Below are 15,137 nucleotides of genomic sequence, written 5' to 3' on the forward strand. Positions count from 1 at the left end.
TAAAAGACAAACTTAACGAAAAACTATAGGGTGATGATTATTTCTTCGTTGATCAACATTATGCAAGTAATAATTGACAATCCAACATTAATGAATCGAATATTAACAGCATATAACAACGTTGATATTTACATTAGACCAAGAGGTAAAGCCGATTGCACGTTTGGAATCCCTGATCAAATAACCATGTTTTTATTTTTATTTCTTTAACTCTTATTCTCTTGTAAACATTTTTCGTCTTTTAAAATCTATCAAATTTAGGCGTTAAGTTTTGAACTTCGAAGAATTCCAAACAATGTGAAAACAAATATGTCAAATAACGAAAACATTTATGTTTAACATGAAAAGTTCGAAAAGTTTTAATTTAACTAACAAAAATTTTACTGTGACTTAACATATACCCTGACGGCATATCAGTGTTGTGTGAACTTCGATGTACTGCACTTCATTATGTCTCGAAGACGGATGACATCATTTTCAATGTACGAGCGCTGATTTTTAAATATAAAACTGAGATGTTTTCATAGAAAAAATTATATTGTTGACCGGTAATTGCGTGTTTTAATGTCGAATTCCATGACATAGTTGTTGATTGAAGAAAACATTTGACAACGTCGATTCATGACATTGTGTTGAATGAAGAAAACATTGACAACGCATTTCATTTTAAATATAACAAACTTATCAACGCTCGAAAATGGAAAGGTTAAAAGGACAGTTGCATTTATATATAATTTTGAATACAATAAACTTCTAATAAAACATACGGACAGGAAGTTCCGGCCTTGACTCAAAATCGGCGCAGAAATATTTCCACAATGTTCTTTTGCAGTTATATTCGGAGACAACATAAATTATCTTGATCGATAGAGATTATCGCCAAAATAATTCGAAAAAGTATGATTCACTTAAAGATCTCATACTTTTAACATTCGGAATGGTTGCCATGCGCATTTTCTTCCCTTTCCATTTCCGGTTCATCCTCATCGACGACGCCCATTTTCCTGCCGATCCACTTGAATTTCTCCGTTATTTCTTCCTGCATGAGCGTGAAGCACATCGACATAATCGCCATTCCGAACGTGGTGTACATGTAGCAGACGACCAGCCGAAAATTCGTCAAGGGATCGCTGAAATCCCTGCTCGGCGTGACGTCACCAAAGCCAATCGTGGACAGCGTGATAAAGCAAAAGTACGCCGACTGCAGCATGTCCCATCCCTCCCAGTACTTGAAGAGCAAGGCGCCGAAAACCATGTAGAGGCCAATGATCGCGAGACTTACCGTGAGCGGGATGGACACCTTACTTATCTCGTCCCATCTTCTCTCCTCCTCATCTTCTTCGTCGTTGTCTTCGTCGATGATGAGCGGTTCGTTGGACTGGGTCGGCGACACGCGCAGTTTGACTCCCCTTTGTGCGATGCTGGCGCCGTTCAGTGCCTTAATGCCACCAGGGACCCCATCATTCCCGTCCTCTGTTTCATACCAGAAGATTCATCGTGATTTGAGGCAGTCGGGGAGTTTGAAAGAGTGACGGTGGTGGTTTCAAGTCCGGATTTTATTCGTCGCGTTCTTTATCGCCAGTATGTTTGCGTAGCCAGGCTCCACCTTTGCGACGGTAGAATACTCTGAAATAATGTAGTAATGGAAGAAACCGGTAATAATAGTAATAATAGTTATACTAATAATATAAATCATCATCATCATCATCATCATCATCATCATCATCATCATCATCATCATCATCATCATCATCATCATCATCATATCATCATCATCTCATCATCATCATCATCATCATCATCATCATCATCATCATCATCATCATCATCATCATCATCATCATCATCATATCATCATCATCATCATCATCATCATCATCATCATCATCATCATCATCATCATATCATCATCATCATCATCATCATCATCATCATCATCATCATCATCATCATCATCATCATCATCATCATTATTAGTATATTCTTATAGCGATCTTCTGAAAGTGTTCACTATTGCTTGTACACTTTATCGAAGTCATTACCACCACATAAAGCAACAGGAGAACATACCATTTTTGCTGGCAATCTGCATCAGCGGCTTCCTCCGGTTGGTCTCCTCATCGTCCCTCTTCCGGGACCGAAAGCATCCGAAGCAGATAATCTTAAAGTAGACGTACCGGAATATGTCCGCAAGCGCGACCGCCGATGTTCGTGAGGAAGAGCAGCATCAGCGGGATGCCGATCATGGCATAGGATATGCTCATGATGCGGCCCCATGCCGTCTTCGGTGCGATGTGACCGTAACCTGAGATAAAAGAGAGCGAATCAAAACTTAAACGGCTAGTTAAGGTAAATATATTTACTCAGCTCAATTAAATTGAATTAAAAACAAAACACATTAATAATATTATCAAAACATACATACATTATTTTGAGTATACACACTTGTTTCCAGTCACCACATTTTGTTCTATAACCGTAGTTTTCTTTATACCTATTACTAACCCCAATATCAAAGGGGTAAATTGAAGTCCGGTAATTAATTGATCCATAAATTAACTGCTATTCGTTTAACTTGGCGTTAAAATTTAGATTAAACAAGCTAGACATGAACGTTGCGAGGGTGCCTTTCGTTAATATGACTGTTGCTTGTTTATTAAGCCCATATTAATAATTTAATGTAAATGATTTTGTTGGATATTGCATATGGGAGGAAGTGACATTTCGGTAAAACGTTAGTTTAAAACACGCTTAATTGTATTTTTTCAGACGATTTTATTTCAAATAACGTCTAACGAATCTACTATACAGATTTTAATGTTTTAAGATGCGTATAATGGCCCTATTCCACTACGAAAAACAAGCCCACGATTCGCTACGATTTATCAAATTTATTGAATCGGGAAGACTCGTGACAGTCTACGATTTAGTTACGACACTGGTACGATTAAGTTACGACGAATCGTGGGGTTCGGTTGAACTCTTGCGAATAGGGGTCGCGACTTGACTACGATGTGAAAGAATCTACTGCGATTGTACTACGAACGATGCAGATCGGTCACGACTAAGCTAGGACCTCACCGAACGCACACACACGAATTAGGCGCCAATATCTATTGATATTGATCATTATTTACAATGTGACCTACATTCTTCTGGTACATGACCTCCGTTACTTTTTTTGGCGTCAAATCAAATTGGAAGTTCGACAAAGAGCAGCTGTAGTATTCTTCGATTGTATTCTTACTTATCTCTCCCCCCCTACCGTTGCCTACGATTTTATAACGACGTCCAAGAACGCACAACGACGCTATTACGAGTCAACTGCGATTAAATTCAGTCTTGGAGGTCCTGGCCAAATTTTAAAACACGTTTAAAATCTGGCCACGATTTTTGGGAGCTCACGAGTTGCAGGAATCACTAACGATCGACCCACGACTATCTACGAATGAGTTAGGACCTTCACCGATTGAGCTACGAATGTCCGCGACCTCAAAATATTGGAAATCGGGACAAATCGTGGGGAATCGGGTCGTAGTGGAATGCCCCTATAATACAATAAGATAGCACAGGACGATCAATGACGCTACCGACTATCGTACAAAAATAGATTAACTGGATCAATCTAGCCGTTCGTAACATTGTGTTTAGTTAATGCGGATGATTAAATATTAACGCTGAAAAATGAGCGGACATAGAAACACCCTATATTGGTTCATTGCCTATTAATGAAATAACACCAGGTGAGTAAAGTTTAATGAAAGCCAAACAAGAAGCTATTGTATAGCAAACTTTGCTAGCGTATAAACCTGTTCTCAGTCATAATTTTACAAATCGATGAATGTCCATTTGCTCTTGTTTCCTATATATCGTTGAATTCTAACTGAACTGAAAATTGTGTGATTTTAAAATGTTTACTAAATCCCTCCTTCCGTCTGCATACAAACGCTGCTAAGTAACGAAGCCTTTACCTTCAGTATTTACAAAAGGTATTTGCAATTCCGTCACATGTTTGCATACAATGATTATAAGATAAAATTGATAAAACGTAAATGCATAACGAAATCGAATAGCACTTCACATAACCAATATCAGAGCTTTATCTAATTTAAGTTGTATTCAATTATGGCCATGTTCATGTATAATAAGATCCGCAGCGTATCCTTGTTATGTACCGAGAATTTAAACTATACATCCAATGGATAAAAGCATCGTAAATACCTTAAAGGGAGAGGTCAAACTAACAAACACAACTGAACTTTATGTATCAATGTGGTTTGTATAAAAGTACGTCAACCAACATAATTATATAGCATGAAACTGGAACTTATGATAACTAATGCGATACAGGAGCGATAATTTTGCTAACCACAACTTTCTGGCTAATTATTTTGATGCTGTGCTAAAATCATGTTATGATATAAGTCTTCTTCGTTTGGTCCTTGACAGGTCATAATTGTGAGTTTTTTCTGTAATTTTAGTTTCCACTATACATAAAAGCATAGTTATTCACGAGATGTTTACTGAACATTTTTAAAACGTCTTCTTAAGTTGCGTTATTAATAAAGTCTATGGCATGAAATTCTGTAATAAAAGGGACTTTAATAAAGTAGAATTATTTATATGAAATGGTGCCAAATTTCATCGTTACGTGTCTAATTAATACACGGAAGCAAACGGATATTCTAGTGAATATATAATGTTTGCACTTTACGAAAAATAGCCCCCCTCCACACAAACACACAGCAAGACCTGCCTGAAGTTGTTTTTTGTTCACCATGTAAAGCGAATATGCAGAAAAATGGATGTTCGCGTACGATACCAGATGAACTGTTTTTGACAAAATTAAATAGTTTGTAGTCGGAGAACATTAGAACAGTTATTTTCAAAATCACATTTCCTTCTTTTTTATCACGTCATTATAGGTTGTGTATTGATATTGCAATCTTGATTTGGATCGGTGTTTGTTTTCAAACAGCATTTCACATCATGTCAGACTGTAAAATCAATTAAAAGTTACACATTAAACAAAAAGCATACATAACTAAGCGCATAACATTGGCAAACAGCGTGTGCCTCTAGTATGAACTTGCCTAACATGGACATTTCAATTTTATGTTTTGATTTTCAAGGGGCCTTTTCACGTTTTTGTAAATTGACAAAATTGAAAAAAGTTGTTTCAGATTCGCAAATTTTCGTTTTAGTATCACATTTGTGAGGAAACAGTAATACTGAACATTTACCATGCTTAATATAGCCATTATATGCATCTTTTGACGATTAAAAACCTGAAAATTATAAAGCGTTGCAACGCGAAACGAATGAATAATTTGGAGAGTTCTGTTGTTGTCGTTTAATGTTGTGAAACTACGAAGATTGCTTATATAAAACATAAAATACGGCATATATGCATACTTGGCAGGATGGCCGAGTGGTCTAATTGGTTTTTACTCCAGGACTTTAGGGGTCACTGGTTCGAGTCCTGCCGAGTGTTACTCTTATTTTTCTTTTTTTTTTTAAATTTTATTCTTGATTTTTTACTGGAGCTTGTTAGATCCAATGTTTACATTTATCGATATAAAGCATTTAATGACAAACTTCAAAACATGACAAATTCTATGAAAAGGCCCCTTTAACTGGCTGAGTTGTATTTGATAACTGTTTTGAGTTCCAACATGCTAGGACCGACTCTAAATAAGTGGTATAGTATTTTTTTTTCTTATTTGTGCAGTCACAACATTTGCAGCGCACAAGTTTCATGAACTCGATCATATCTACCAATCTAAATTAACAGGTTATGTACAAAAAAAAACGCAATTTCGAAATCGGTGTTCTAAATGTATTGAGATAATCATCTCTTAATATGATTCAAACAAAATGTTTTTATTGCTTTATATAATACACTTAGGAAACACATTGACCTCATTGATTTGAGAATGATAAACCACACATAATTTAATTATATCAATATACGAAGTCCTTCGCCTTTTCGAACACGTTCAACTTATTATTATTTAAGTCAATCAAACATGCTTCCAATATTTATCATGATATACTATTGTTGCTATTAGTTACGTTTAACTAATGTTCTCTACACGAACGCATCTGTTATAATATATATTACGAATAAAGTTGAAAATTCAAACAGTATCGGCATATTGCTATAATGACTCGACACCAAAAAATTGAACCAAATATGGAATATAAATGCTTGCATCGTTCTTTGTTATTGATCAAAGTTCAATCGAATTTATGTTTCTTAAATGTTAGTATGATCATTGAACGAGTTCGTTCACTTGCTACCTATGCATCTCGCTGCACAGTGACACAAGTACGTTGAATACCGGTAATCTAAGTTAGTTAAAGAAAGAATGATTATTGTAAAGCAACTTAGGTCCTGTAATCTGTGAAACCGCAACATTGCATATACTAACTGATTATTTAAATAGGTATATCGATAATGTAGATTTATGATTAGTTCATTCAACTTCACCGTCATTTATTATCGCGCCCAATCTGCCAATGGTCACCTGCAAAGTTGATTTCCTGTTCGTCAACCCTAGAAATGGGTTTTGGATTAACTCGATCGAAGCTGTAAATGGAGCAAAGGTCTGCGGGTACTCTGATCAACTGATATAAACATGCATTACATTTTGTGTGTTGCCCACGATATAAACAAAAGACCAACTGCTACTACTACTACTATTGAGACTGCTGTTTCGGATGACTGTGTTTGATTACTTACATTTATTCTTTCAACTTGTAAGTTTGCAAGTATTTGTATTTTCATATATGAAGGTAGATAAATATACGATGGTGGTACATGTATGTTGCTTCTGAAGGTGATGAGGGAATTAGTAATTACTTAACCCATTATGCCTAGCGTCCAGAAAAAAGGCCTTGGCAGAGAGCGTAGACCCAGATGAGACGCCGCATGATGCGGTGTCTCATCAGGGTCTGTGCTGTTTGCTTAAAGGCATTTCTGTAAGAAATATTCTAAATATAGAAATAAATATACTAGACATCCCTAATTTTGGAAATAAATTGATCAAATTTAGAAGGATGGGATAGTCCATTAGGCATAAATGGGTTAATAAAACTTATTTTCAAGACAAACTTATCTAATTCGCTCACCGATCGTGGTCACAATTGTCATAGCAAAGAACAGGGAGCCCGCGAAGGTCCACTCATGCATAGGCCCATCTACCTTGTCGAAGCCCTCACACCAGCTACCGTCGTAGCCTATGGCTAAGGAGTTGTTGCGGAACGCCTCGAACACTCCGATTAGTTGGGCGTCTCCCGCCAATGAGTTGACGGGATTGTTCAGGATAACATCCAGTATGCTGAACAGTGTCTTGTTTTCCATGTCATCATATTCTTTTCGCCCATCAATGCATATCGAGATTTCATTCTCTCTTTCTAGCAGCTCAAACAACGCCGCGCCTAAAAGGCAATACAGCACAACCAGAAAGCACAATCCAAGATGTGAAAATGCAATTTTCAGTACCTTTTTGCACATACGCTTTCCTGAATTTCGCGCTTTTTTAACTTCCTCGGAACCCATTTATTGCGTGCCAGTGCAGACAGTGTGCATCGGAATCCGAAAGCAAAATAACACGCGTTCAAAGGACGCCTGATTGAGCGATGTTGTGACAGCAAACACTGTCATAGATTTCTCAGGCATGACATTGAATTCAAAGGTCCTCATCAATAATTACTGAACAAACATAAACGATGTTTCAGTCTGATGATGCCCTACGTCAGACCGTCAAGCAATTATCTATGAAGAAGTATTCATTTCTGGAAAATAACGCATCTAATATTTATCGAATCGAATGATGGACTATTGATCCAATAGGCAGGGTTTATCCATCAATAGGCTTCGAATGACTTTCGTTTGTTTGTTCTCCTGAATAAGTAAAGGGATATCAATATCCGTATTTTAAAAATCGATGCGATTTTAATGGCGTTTGGTTTTGCGCGCATCGCATTTACATTACGATTATGGTCTGTATTTAAGGTAAGAACTTAATGGTCAAAAGATTTAGGCAATAGCCTTTAATCTGAAGGTCTCTAGTTAAAAAAGGTCCATGCTAAACGCAAGTTCTGTTGTTCAGATGTTTACATATTAAAAGTTTAAATATATAAAAGTAATATTTAAAAGAGGATCAAGATAGCTTTATACCATTCATTTCAGTTTGTTTTATGTAAAGGGCAACTCAAAGAACATTGCAGAATCATTTCTATAATTTCTGGAAATCCTTTTTAAAATTTCTAAGTAAAACATGTTGACAGTTTTATAATGAGCATAAAATGAAAACAATATCAAGTCCACGCCGGGTATGCGAATACTTCGTTGACGGTTGGCACTTCACTAACAGAGAACAACAAACGCCACGCGCGAGAGGTAAGTTCCTCTGTTTTATTTAAAGTTATATCATAAAGATTAGTTTTTAAGACAAGACACATGGTCGAGTTGATAAATGGTGTATCCTTTTGTATTGGGAATACACAATTTCACGGAAGAATGGTACAGTTTTGCCCAAAAAATAGAAAATTCGATCGGAAAACAGCATAAACTGGATGAACAGTAAACATTTTAACAAAATAAAACTACTTAGAATTATTGCAAGAAATTGCTTGCTATTCCAGCATGTAGAGTAATCACTGTGCTTCAAATACTGAAATTTTGATAGTATTCAATGAAATATAAACAAAGATAGTGCATGTTGTAATAGGTGGCATACATAAAGTTGCAGGCACTTTGTTTACCGATAAAGGGCACTTCAGATTACGGAGACTTTCAACAAAGCGGGCACTCTTATAACTGAGTTTTATCTTCTACCTTAAAGGCATTTATTTATATTATGGCTATTCATACGAAACATTTTGAAAATATATTTTTCAAAAATCACATTACTATTTATTTATACTATGTTTATTATAATTGCAATTTTCAAATAAGATAATATTTATTATTAAATAAATGTGTACATAATGAACTTGTTTTTTATTGGTATCTTGAGATTCAGAGAAATGAAAATACAACGGATAGTGCGGATCAACACAATCGTGTTTAATTTTACTTATAGCAGGGCTCTAGATAACGTTAGTGAAGGGGTCTTTATGAGGCAAATACACATTTGTTCTTCATAAAATCCTATGTCGGTTGTGCTTATTTGAATCGCATCATCAAGACGATACTTATGCGTAGCAACAAAATTAAAAAGAGAATGGTAAAACTCCCTTAATTTTAAGCCCTGCTTATAGGGAGCACTTTCCTTTACGCAACGCTAACGTTTGCTCGAAGTGCGATTCACCCGACCCTAAATAACTGTATTGGTTGAGTTTAAAGAAACACGGGTAAAATTAAATCGTAAAAACAACTGATTCTGGAAAAAAGGAATGCGTACATAAAATGTTTAAATGTCATATTATGGAGTCAGTACTTAGTATACACCCACACACGAAGTTTACGGTGCTATGTAGGATATAACTTGTATGTCTGTCGGTCTGTCGGTCTGTCGGTCGGTCGGTCGGTCCGTATTAAGTGTCCGCTCTCTCGGTTTTTCATCCGATCTTCACCAAACTTGGTCAGAAGTGGTTTCTAGATGATGTCTATGTCAAGTTTGAATATTGGTCATGACGGGTCAAAAACTAGGTCACGGGGTCACTTAGTGCGTTTTAAACATTCAGCATGGTGTCCGCTCTCTAATTCAAGTAGTGTTCATCCAATATTCGCCAAACTTGGTCAGAAGTTGTTTTAAGATGATGTCTAGGCCAAGTTTGAACATGGGCCATGCCGGGCCAAAAACTAGGTCACGGGGTCACTTGGTGCGTTTTTTAACATTCAGCATGGTGTCCGCTAATTCAAGTAGTATTCATCGGATATTCACCAAACTTGGTCAGAAGTTGTATCTTGATGATGTATAGGCAAAGTTCAAACATGGGCCATGCGGGGTCAAAACTAAGTCACGGGTCACTTAGTGCGTTTTAAACATTGAGCATGGTGTCCGCTGTTTTTGTGTGAAGACAACACGTAAAATATTCTGTGTCGATGCGGCATGTGGGTGTATTCGTCACGTCTGTTCTTTCAAATGTATTCTTGTTTTGTCTTTTCACAGGATCTGAACCCATGGATAAGAAGACTCTTTCGAAGTATAGGTGCTTCTATTGTACATCACCTACATACAATACAGATGCATATTCGGAAATTGTGGAGCATTGTGTAAAAGGCCACAAGTGCCAGACTTTAAAATACATAGAGCTTATTCTTCAAAGCGAAACTGGATTGCTTAAAAGTTCCAATAGAATTTCGGACCTGCATCGCTGCTGATATTAATCTCTGAGAGGCAGTTTAATCAGAGTGATTATTCATGACATGCTATCTAATATATAAGTAAATAGCTTTAGTACCTTCATTTGGACATAAAGATAAATGCTTTAGATCAACCGTTTAGAACGTAATTTAAAATATATGGTCATATAGATTTTACTCATTAGACACATCCAATTTGTTTAACATTTATCTTTCACATTTATACCAAATCATAATCATATTTCAAAGGGATAAGAACATGCTTCGGTAATTCGTTTTTTATTTGCGTACTAAGTACATACATTTTTATTTATTGCCTGCTTACTTTAACAGTATTCCACAGCGAATTCTGCATTTTTGATTCACAAAAAACAAGTGTGTTATATCTGGAAAAAAGTGTCTAGATGTCGGGAAACGAAGTGCCATTGTTTTTTAGATGATCGGTAAACGAAGTGCAGATGAAAAATGTGCATGCGACTCTTAAAACATTTGAATTTTCTAATATACATTAGTAAACTAAAATGTAACATGTACCATTTTTGGATATATTGATCTTTTATTTCAAATAGTAAGCACGTTCTTGATTTATTTCCAAGTATGTTTATTTTGTTAAAATATGTACTGATCATTCAATTCATGCTGATTATCGATGGAATTTTATCGTTTTTTAAAAATAATTCACCGTTTTTCCGCGAATTTCTTTCTTCGCAATACAAAGTGCTTTACCATTAATCACCCAAACAATGTTCTGTGTCTAAAAACCAAATAAACAGAACATAAATACAAAAAAACTGAAGAACTCACCTCTCGCGCGTGGCTTTTGTTGTTCTCTGTTAGTGAAGTGCCATCCGTCAACGAAGTATTCGCATACCCGGCGTGAAGTCTCTTTGTGGTCATTTTTTAACGAAAAATATTTATTTAATTGTTGATGGGATGCCTTGGCATTACTTTTAATGGCTGTGGTGTTTAAACATTTAAGTGTGAAATGCGAAGTCACACTTTTGCCATATTCAAACTTAACGTCAATACAAATGACTCATACGTATTTTTAAATTTGTGTTCAAGTACCAACGCATGGTAATTAAACTCAACAAGTTTTTGTTACGCGACACAATTATCTCTTTCCACATTTAGACCACAGCTTTCTCTAAACGCACCACTAACATTTATTTGAAAACGAATACAAAACTATCTACCGGTACTCATAATATAAACGCTGAAAGATATTACATTAAATGGGATAATACTTACAGTGATCATTTTTTTAAGGGATATAACTATAGGAGTTAACCGGTTATGCCAGGACCTATATCAATGCAAAGAAAATAACTTAGATACGGATGAAATGGTTGACCGATTCACAGTGTTTTTAAATAATAACGGAAGTAAATACTTTAAGAAGACTAAACAACGGAATAAATACTCACAGTTTTCAAACACAAGTACTAAATGGTTTGATATTGCATGTAAACAAAAACGAAATATATATATTGAGAAGTTAAACATGTACAACTTGTAAAAAGAGGGTCATACTAGATATGATATGCTTATCGCGAAAAAAGATTATAAGTATCAGTGCAGATAATCTAAGCGAAATTTTAACAGGAATCAATATAGGGATTATACACGTTTTCGAGGGCATGATCATCTGCGGGCGCTCGAAAAATCCGCCCTCGGGGCAGGAACGGATTTTGAGAGCGCCCGCAGATGATCATGTCCGAGAAAATGTGTATTTTCGCTATTATTGCATTAACCAATCACACATACCAACATAATTGTAAATAACATTGAAAACAATATATTTTGCTCATTCGACATCGACACAATAATTCGATTATTTCAATACAGTTCAAGGTTGTGTTTTACATATGCCTCACTCGGTCATCATCCGAAATGACGAGGCTTTACCTTCAGATAGGCAGTTTTCGATTTAAAATGTGTTTAAACAGTTAGTTAATGCAAAGTTAATATGCAGCCGCGCAAACTAAGAAATGAGGAATTATTTTGGAATTTACAGCAGGAACGTTGAAGGTACATAAACAATTACATTTACAGCAAAGTCTTTTGAAAGTGTTGAGTAAATAACTGTAGTAAATGTAAGGTCACTTCCAACAGCCTTGCTGTTGGGCTAGCTCTTGAGCGACGTGGTTAAAGTGTCTGACTACCACTCTGGAGGTGGTAGGGTCAATCCCCGGCCTGAGCTCAGAATTTTCAGGTTCACTTTATTGGCGACGAGGTTCAATTGGAAGTTACTGTGTACAGTCGGTATTAAGAATTATTTTTCACTTTTTCCAGAACATCCGGTAAGGTACGTTTTGAAAAGCGGATGGGGAAATTGTGGGTTTTTAAAATAATTGGTTGATTGTACAGCAGTTTCAAGGTGGGGGTTAAGGTTTAACACTGTAGTAAGGAGTATCGGTGTAATTAATTAAGTAGCCAGTGAGTCCGTCAACAGTATTAAAGAGACAGTGTTGGGAAAATTGTAGAGAAATAAGTAAAGCCATTATATTTTAATATTTGGTCTATTTGTATAGGCAGTGTCTTTTAGTCACGCTTAAACCATTTAACTGTCAAGCTGTGTGTGTCTTGTAGTCACGCTTGATCAGTGTATATGTGACTTGTAGTAATAAATAGTGAAAGGTCAAAACCTTAGTGTCCGTAAAGGTGACCGGTAGCTGTGAAGTCCTACATCCAAATAACCTTTTACGTATCCTTTCTTAAAAAACATTGTTTGTGTAGTATTAATTTTTTATTGCAATTAAAGTAATTTACACTTTATTGAATATTTTGGTTTGGTAGTTCAATAAATAAAACAGTAGTGCCATTATTTTTGTGTGTTGGTTACATTTAATTGGCCCTGCACTTGTTTCTGCAATAAAAATGTCTATCAACGTGAATACTGCATCTGTGCTAGAATTAATGCAAATTTCGGGAGTCGGTGAGAAAGTTGCTACCCTTATTGTGGAATTGCGTTCCTCGTATGGATACGTCACCAAAGAAGTGCTGCATTTAGCATTGCGGGGCAAGATGACGCCAGAAGTGTTAGCCATGTTGGACTTTTCCGAGCCAAAGCCTAAACCCCGAAATTTGATGGATTTGACTGCTTGTCTATGCATGAAGATCTAAATTCAATGGCTGCAGCACTCCCTTCATGTCCTTTGCGCTTGAACCCCATACCTGTGTCTACGAGTACAAGACTATCAGTAGCACACACACAGTCTTCGTGGATAACCACGAATGCCCCAATAATGTCCTCGTGGGCGAACCCGCCGTACAGTAGGGCATTATGGCCTGGTTTGTTGACACACTCTAAACCAATGGTCCGTCATTACAGTCCTGTGAAGTTTGAAGAGGACCAGGGTCAGCGTTCTTGTACTGGTAGTTCAAGAACCAGCTCATGTTCTCCGGTTCGGACAAGTTTACAGGTCTCAAAGACACAGAAACCAATTGGTCAGGTGGAGTCATCGGACCATGAGTATGGGAAATTGGGGACGTCTAGCTCTCACAGAGCTGGGCAGTACCCAACACCAAGTTCTAAAAAACAGCCTGACAGTGAACAAAGTGATGTGGGTGGACCACGGAATAGGACAACCGGAAGTGCACGTAAAAGTACTGCAGGTGGTAGGTCTTCTAGATCACTATCTCCAAGTAGATCACATTCATCAAAGGACAGCAGAGAGTCTAAAAGCCACCGGAAGGGGACAACCGGAAGTGCAAGTAAAATAACTGCAGGTGGTAGGTTTTCTAGATCACCATCTTTCAGTAGGTTAAAGTCACTAGAGGACAGAAGAGGTTCTTCACACAACCGGAAGCGGACAATCGGAAGTGCACGTAAAAGTACTGCAGGTGATAGGTCTTCTAGATCACCATCTTTCAGTAGGTCAAAGTCACCAGAATACAGAAGAGAATCTTTACGCAACCGGAAACGGACAACCGGAAGTAGGAAAAGAACAACTGCAGGTGGTAGGTCTTTTATATCACCATCTTTCAGTGGATCACCAGAAGATAAAAGAAGGTCTTAACGTAGTAGTCGGAAGTCTAAGACTTACAGCGACAAAGGGCACCGGAAGTCACCAACAAGAGATGAAAGCAAAGATAATGGAAGGACTTATAGTTCTCCATTATCATCATCTAAAAACGGTTGACAGTTACACACAGGACAAACGGACGACAATCAAGAAGTCAAAAAGTAAAAGTGCATAGATCGTCGTCCAGTTCCGAGTCAGATGGAAGTGCAATACCACGTAGGTGTCCCTCAGTACACACGAAAAGTAAAAGGAACACAAGAAGGGCACATTCACGTCGGTCATCAAGCTCAGACTCCGAATCGAGGTCAAGGTCACATAAAGATAAGGCAAAGAACAGTCGAAAGTACGATAACGATGGTTATTCTCACAAACGTAGCTCTCGAAGACAGGGTGATCCTCGGAAACATCCGAAGGCGTTGCGTTATGCTGGGAAAACCAGTTCGCTATCATTTAAGCGAAAGCTTGAACGTTTCCAAAATGTGATGAATTGGTCGGAAGACGAATGCAAAGATTATCTGTTGTGGAGTTTAGAGGGCAAGGCTCTTGACTTCTTCACTATTACGACAACAGAAAATGAACGGTATCCTTTCGTCGTTTAATGAAGTCGTTGGAGTCTCGTTTCGGTACCAAGGAACTTCGTGAGACATCGAAAGCTAAGTTCCGTCAGGCTGTTCAAGGGCAGGAGGAGTCGCTGGAACACTGGGCTGACCTTGTGCTTACTTTAGCCACACCAGCGTTTGCGGACCTTCCAGAAGACCATATGCAGTTTGAAGCGGTTTCCCGGTTTTGCC

General features: G+C 37.2%; 1 protein-coding gene across 1 annotated transcript; it reads right to left on the bottom strand.

Annotated features, from left to right (window-relative positions):
- Window positions 1–925: 925 nt before the first annotated feature.
- On the bottom strand, window positions 926–7,564 carry LOC127878522 (potassium channel subfamily K member 16-like). Its single transcript, XM_052425055.1, has 4 exons — window positions 7,135–7,564; window positions 2,178–2,305; window positions 2,071–2,128; window positions 926–1,473 (listed from the first exon to the last, which is right to left on the bottom strand). The coding sequence occupies exons 1-4, from the start codon at window positions 7,562–7,564 to the stop codon at window positions 926–928; spliced, it is 1,164 nt and encodes a 387-aa protein (XP_052281015.1).
- Window positions 7,565–15,137: the final 7,573 nt, after the last annotated feature.

This window comes from Dreissena polymorpha, chromosome 4 (genome assembly GCF_020536995.1).
Source record: "Dreissena polymorpha isolate Duluth1 chromosome 4, UMN_Dpol_1.0, whole genome shotgun sequence".
Lineage (NCBI taxonomy): Eukaryota > Metazoa > Mollusca > Bivalvia > Myida > Dreissenidae > Dreissena > Dreissena polymorpha.

Excerpts from the sequence above, each read along its gene's own strand:
- LOC127878522 (XM_052425055.1), bottom strand. The coding sequence starts at position 7,564 with ATGGGTTCCGAGGAAGTTAAAAAAGCGCGAAATTCAGGAAAGCGTATG. Across the intron at positions 2,129-2,177 it reads GCGCTTGCGGACATATTCCG|AGGGACGATGAGGAGACCAA; the intron begins GTACGTCTACTT and ends CGGTCCCGGAAG. Across the intron at positions 1,474-2,070 it reads GCAGATTGCCAGCAAAAATG|AGGACGGGAATGATGGGGTC; the intron begins GTATGTTCTCCT and ends GGTATGAAACAG.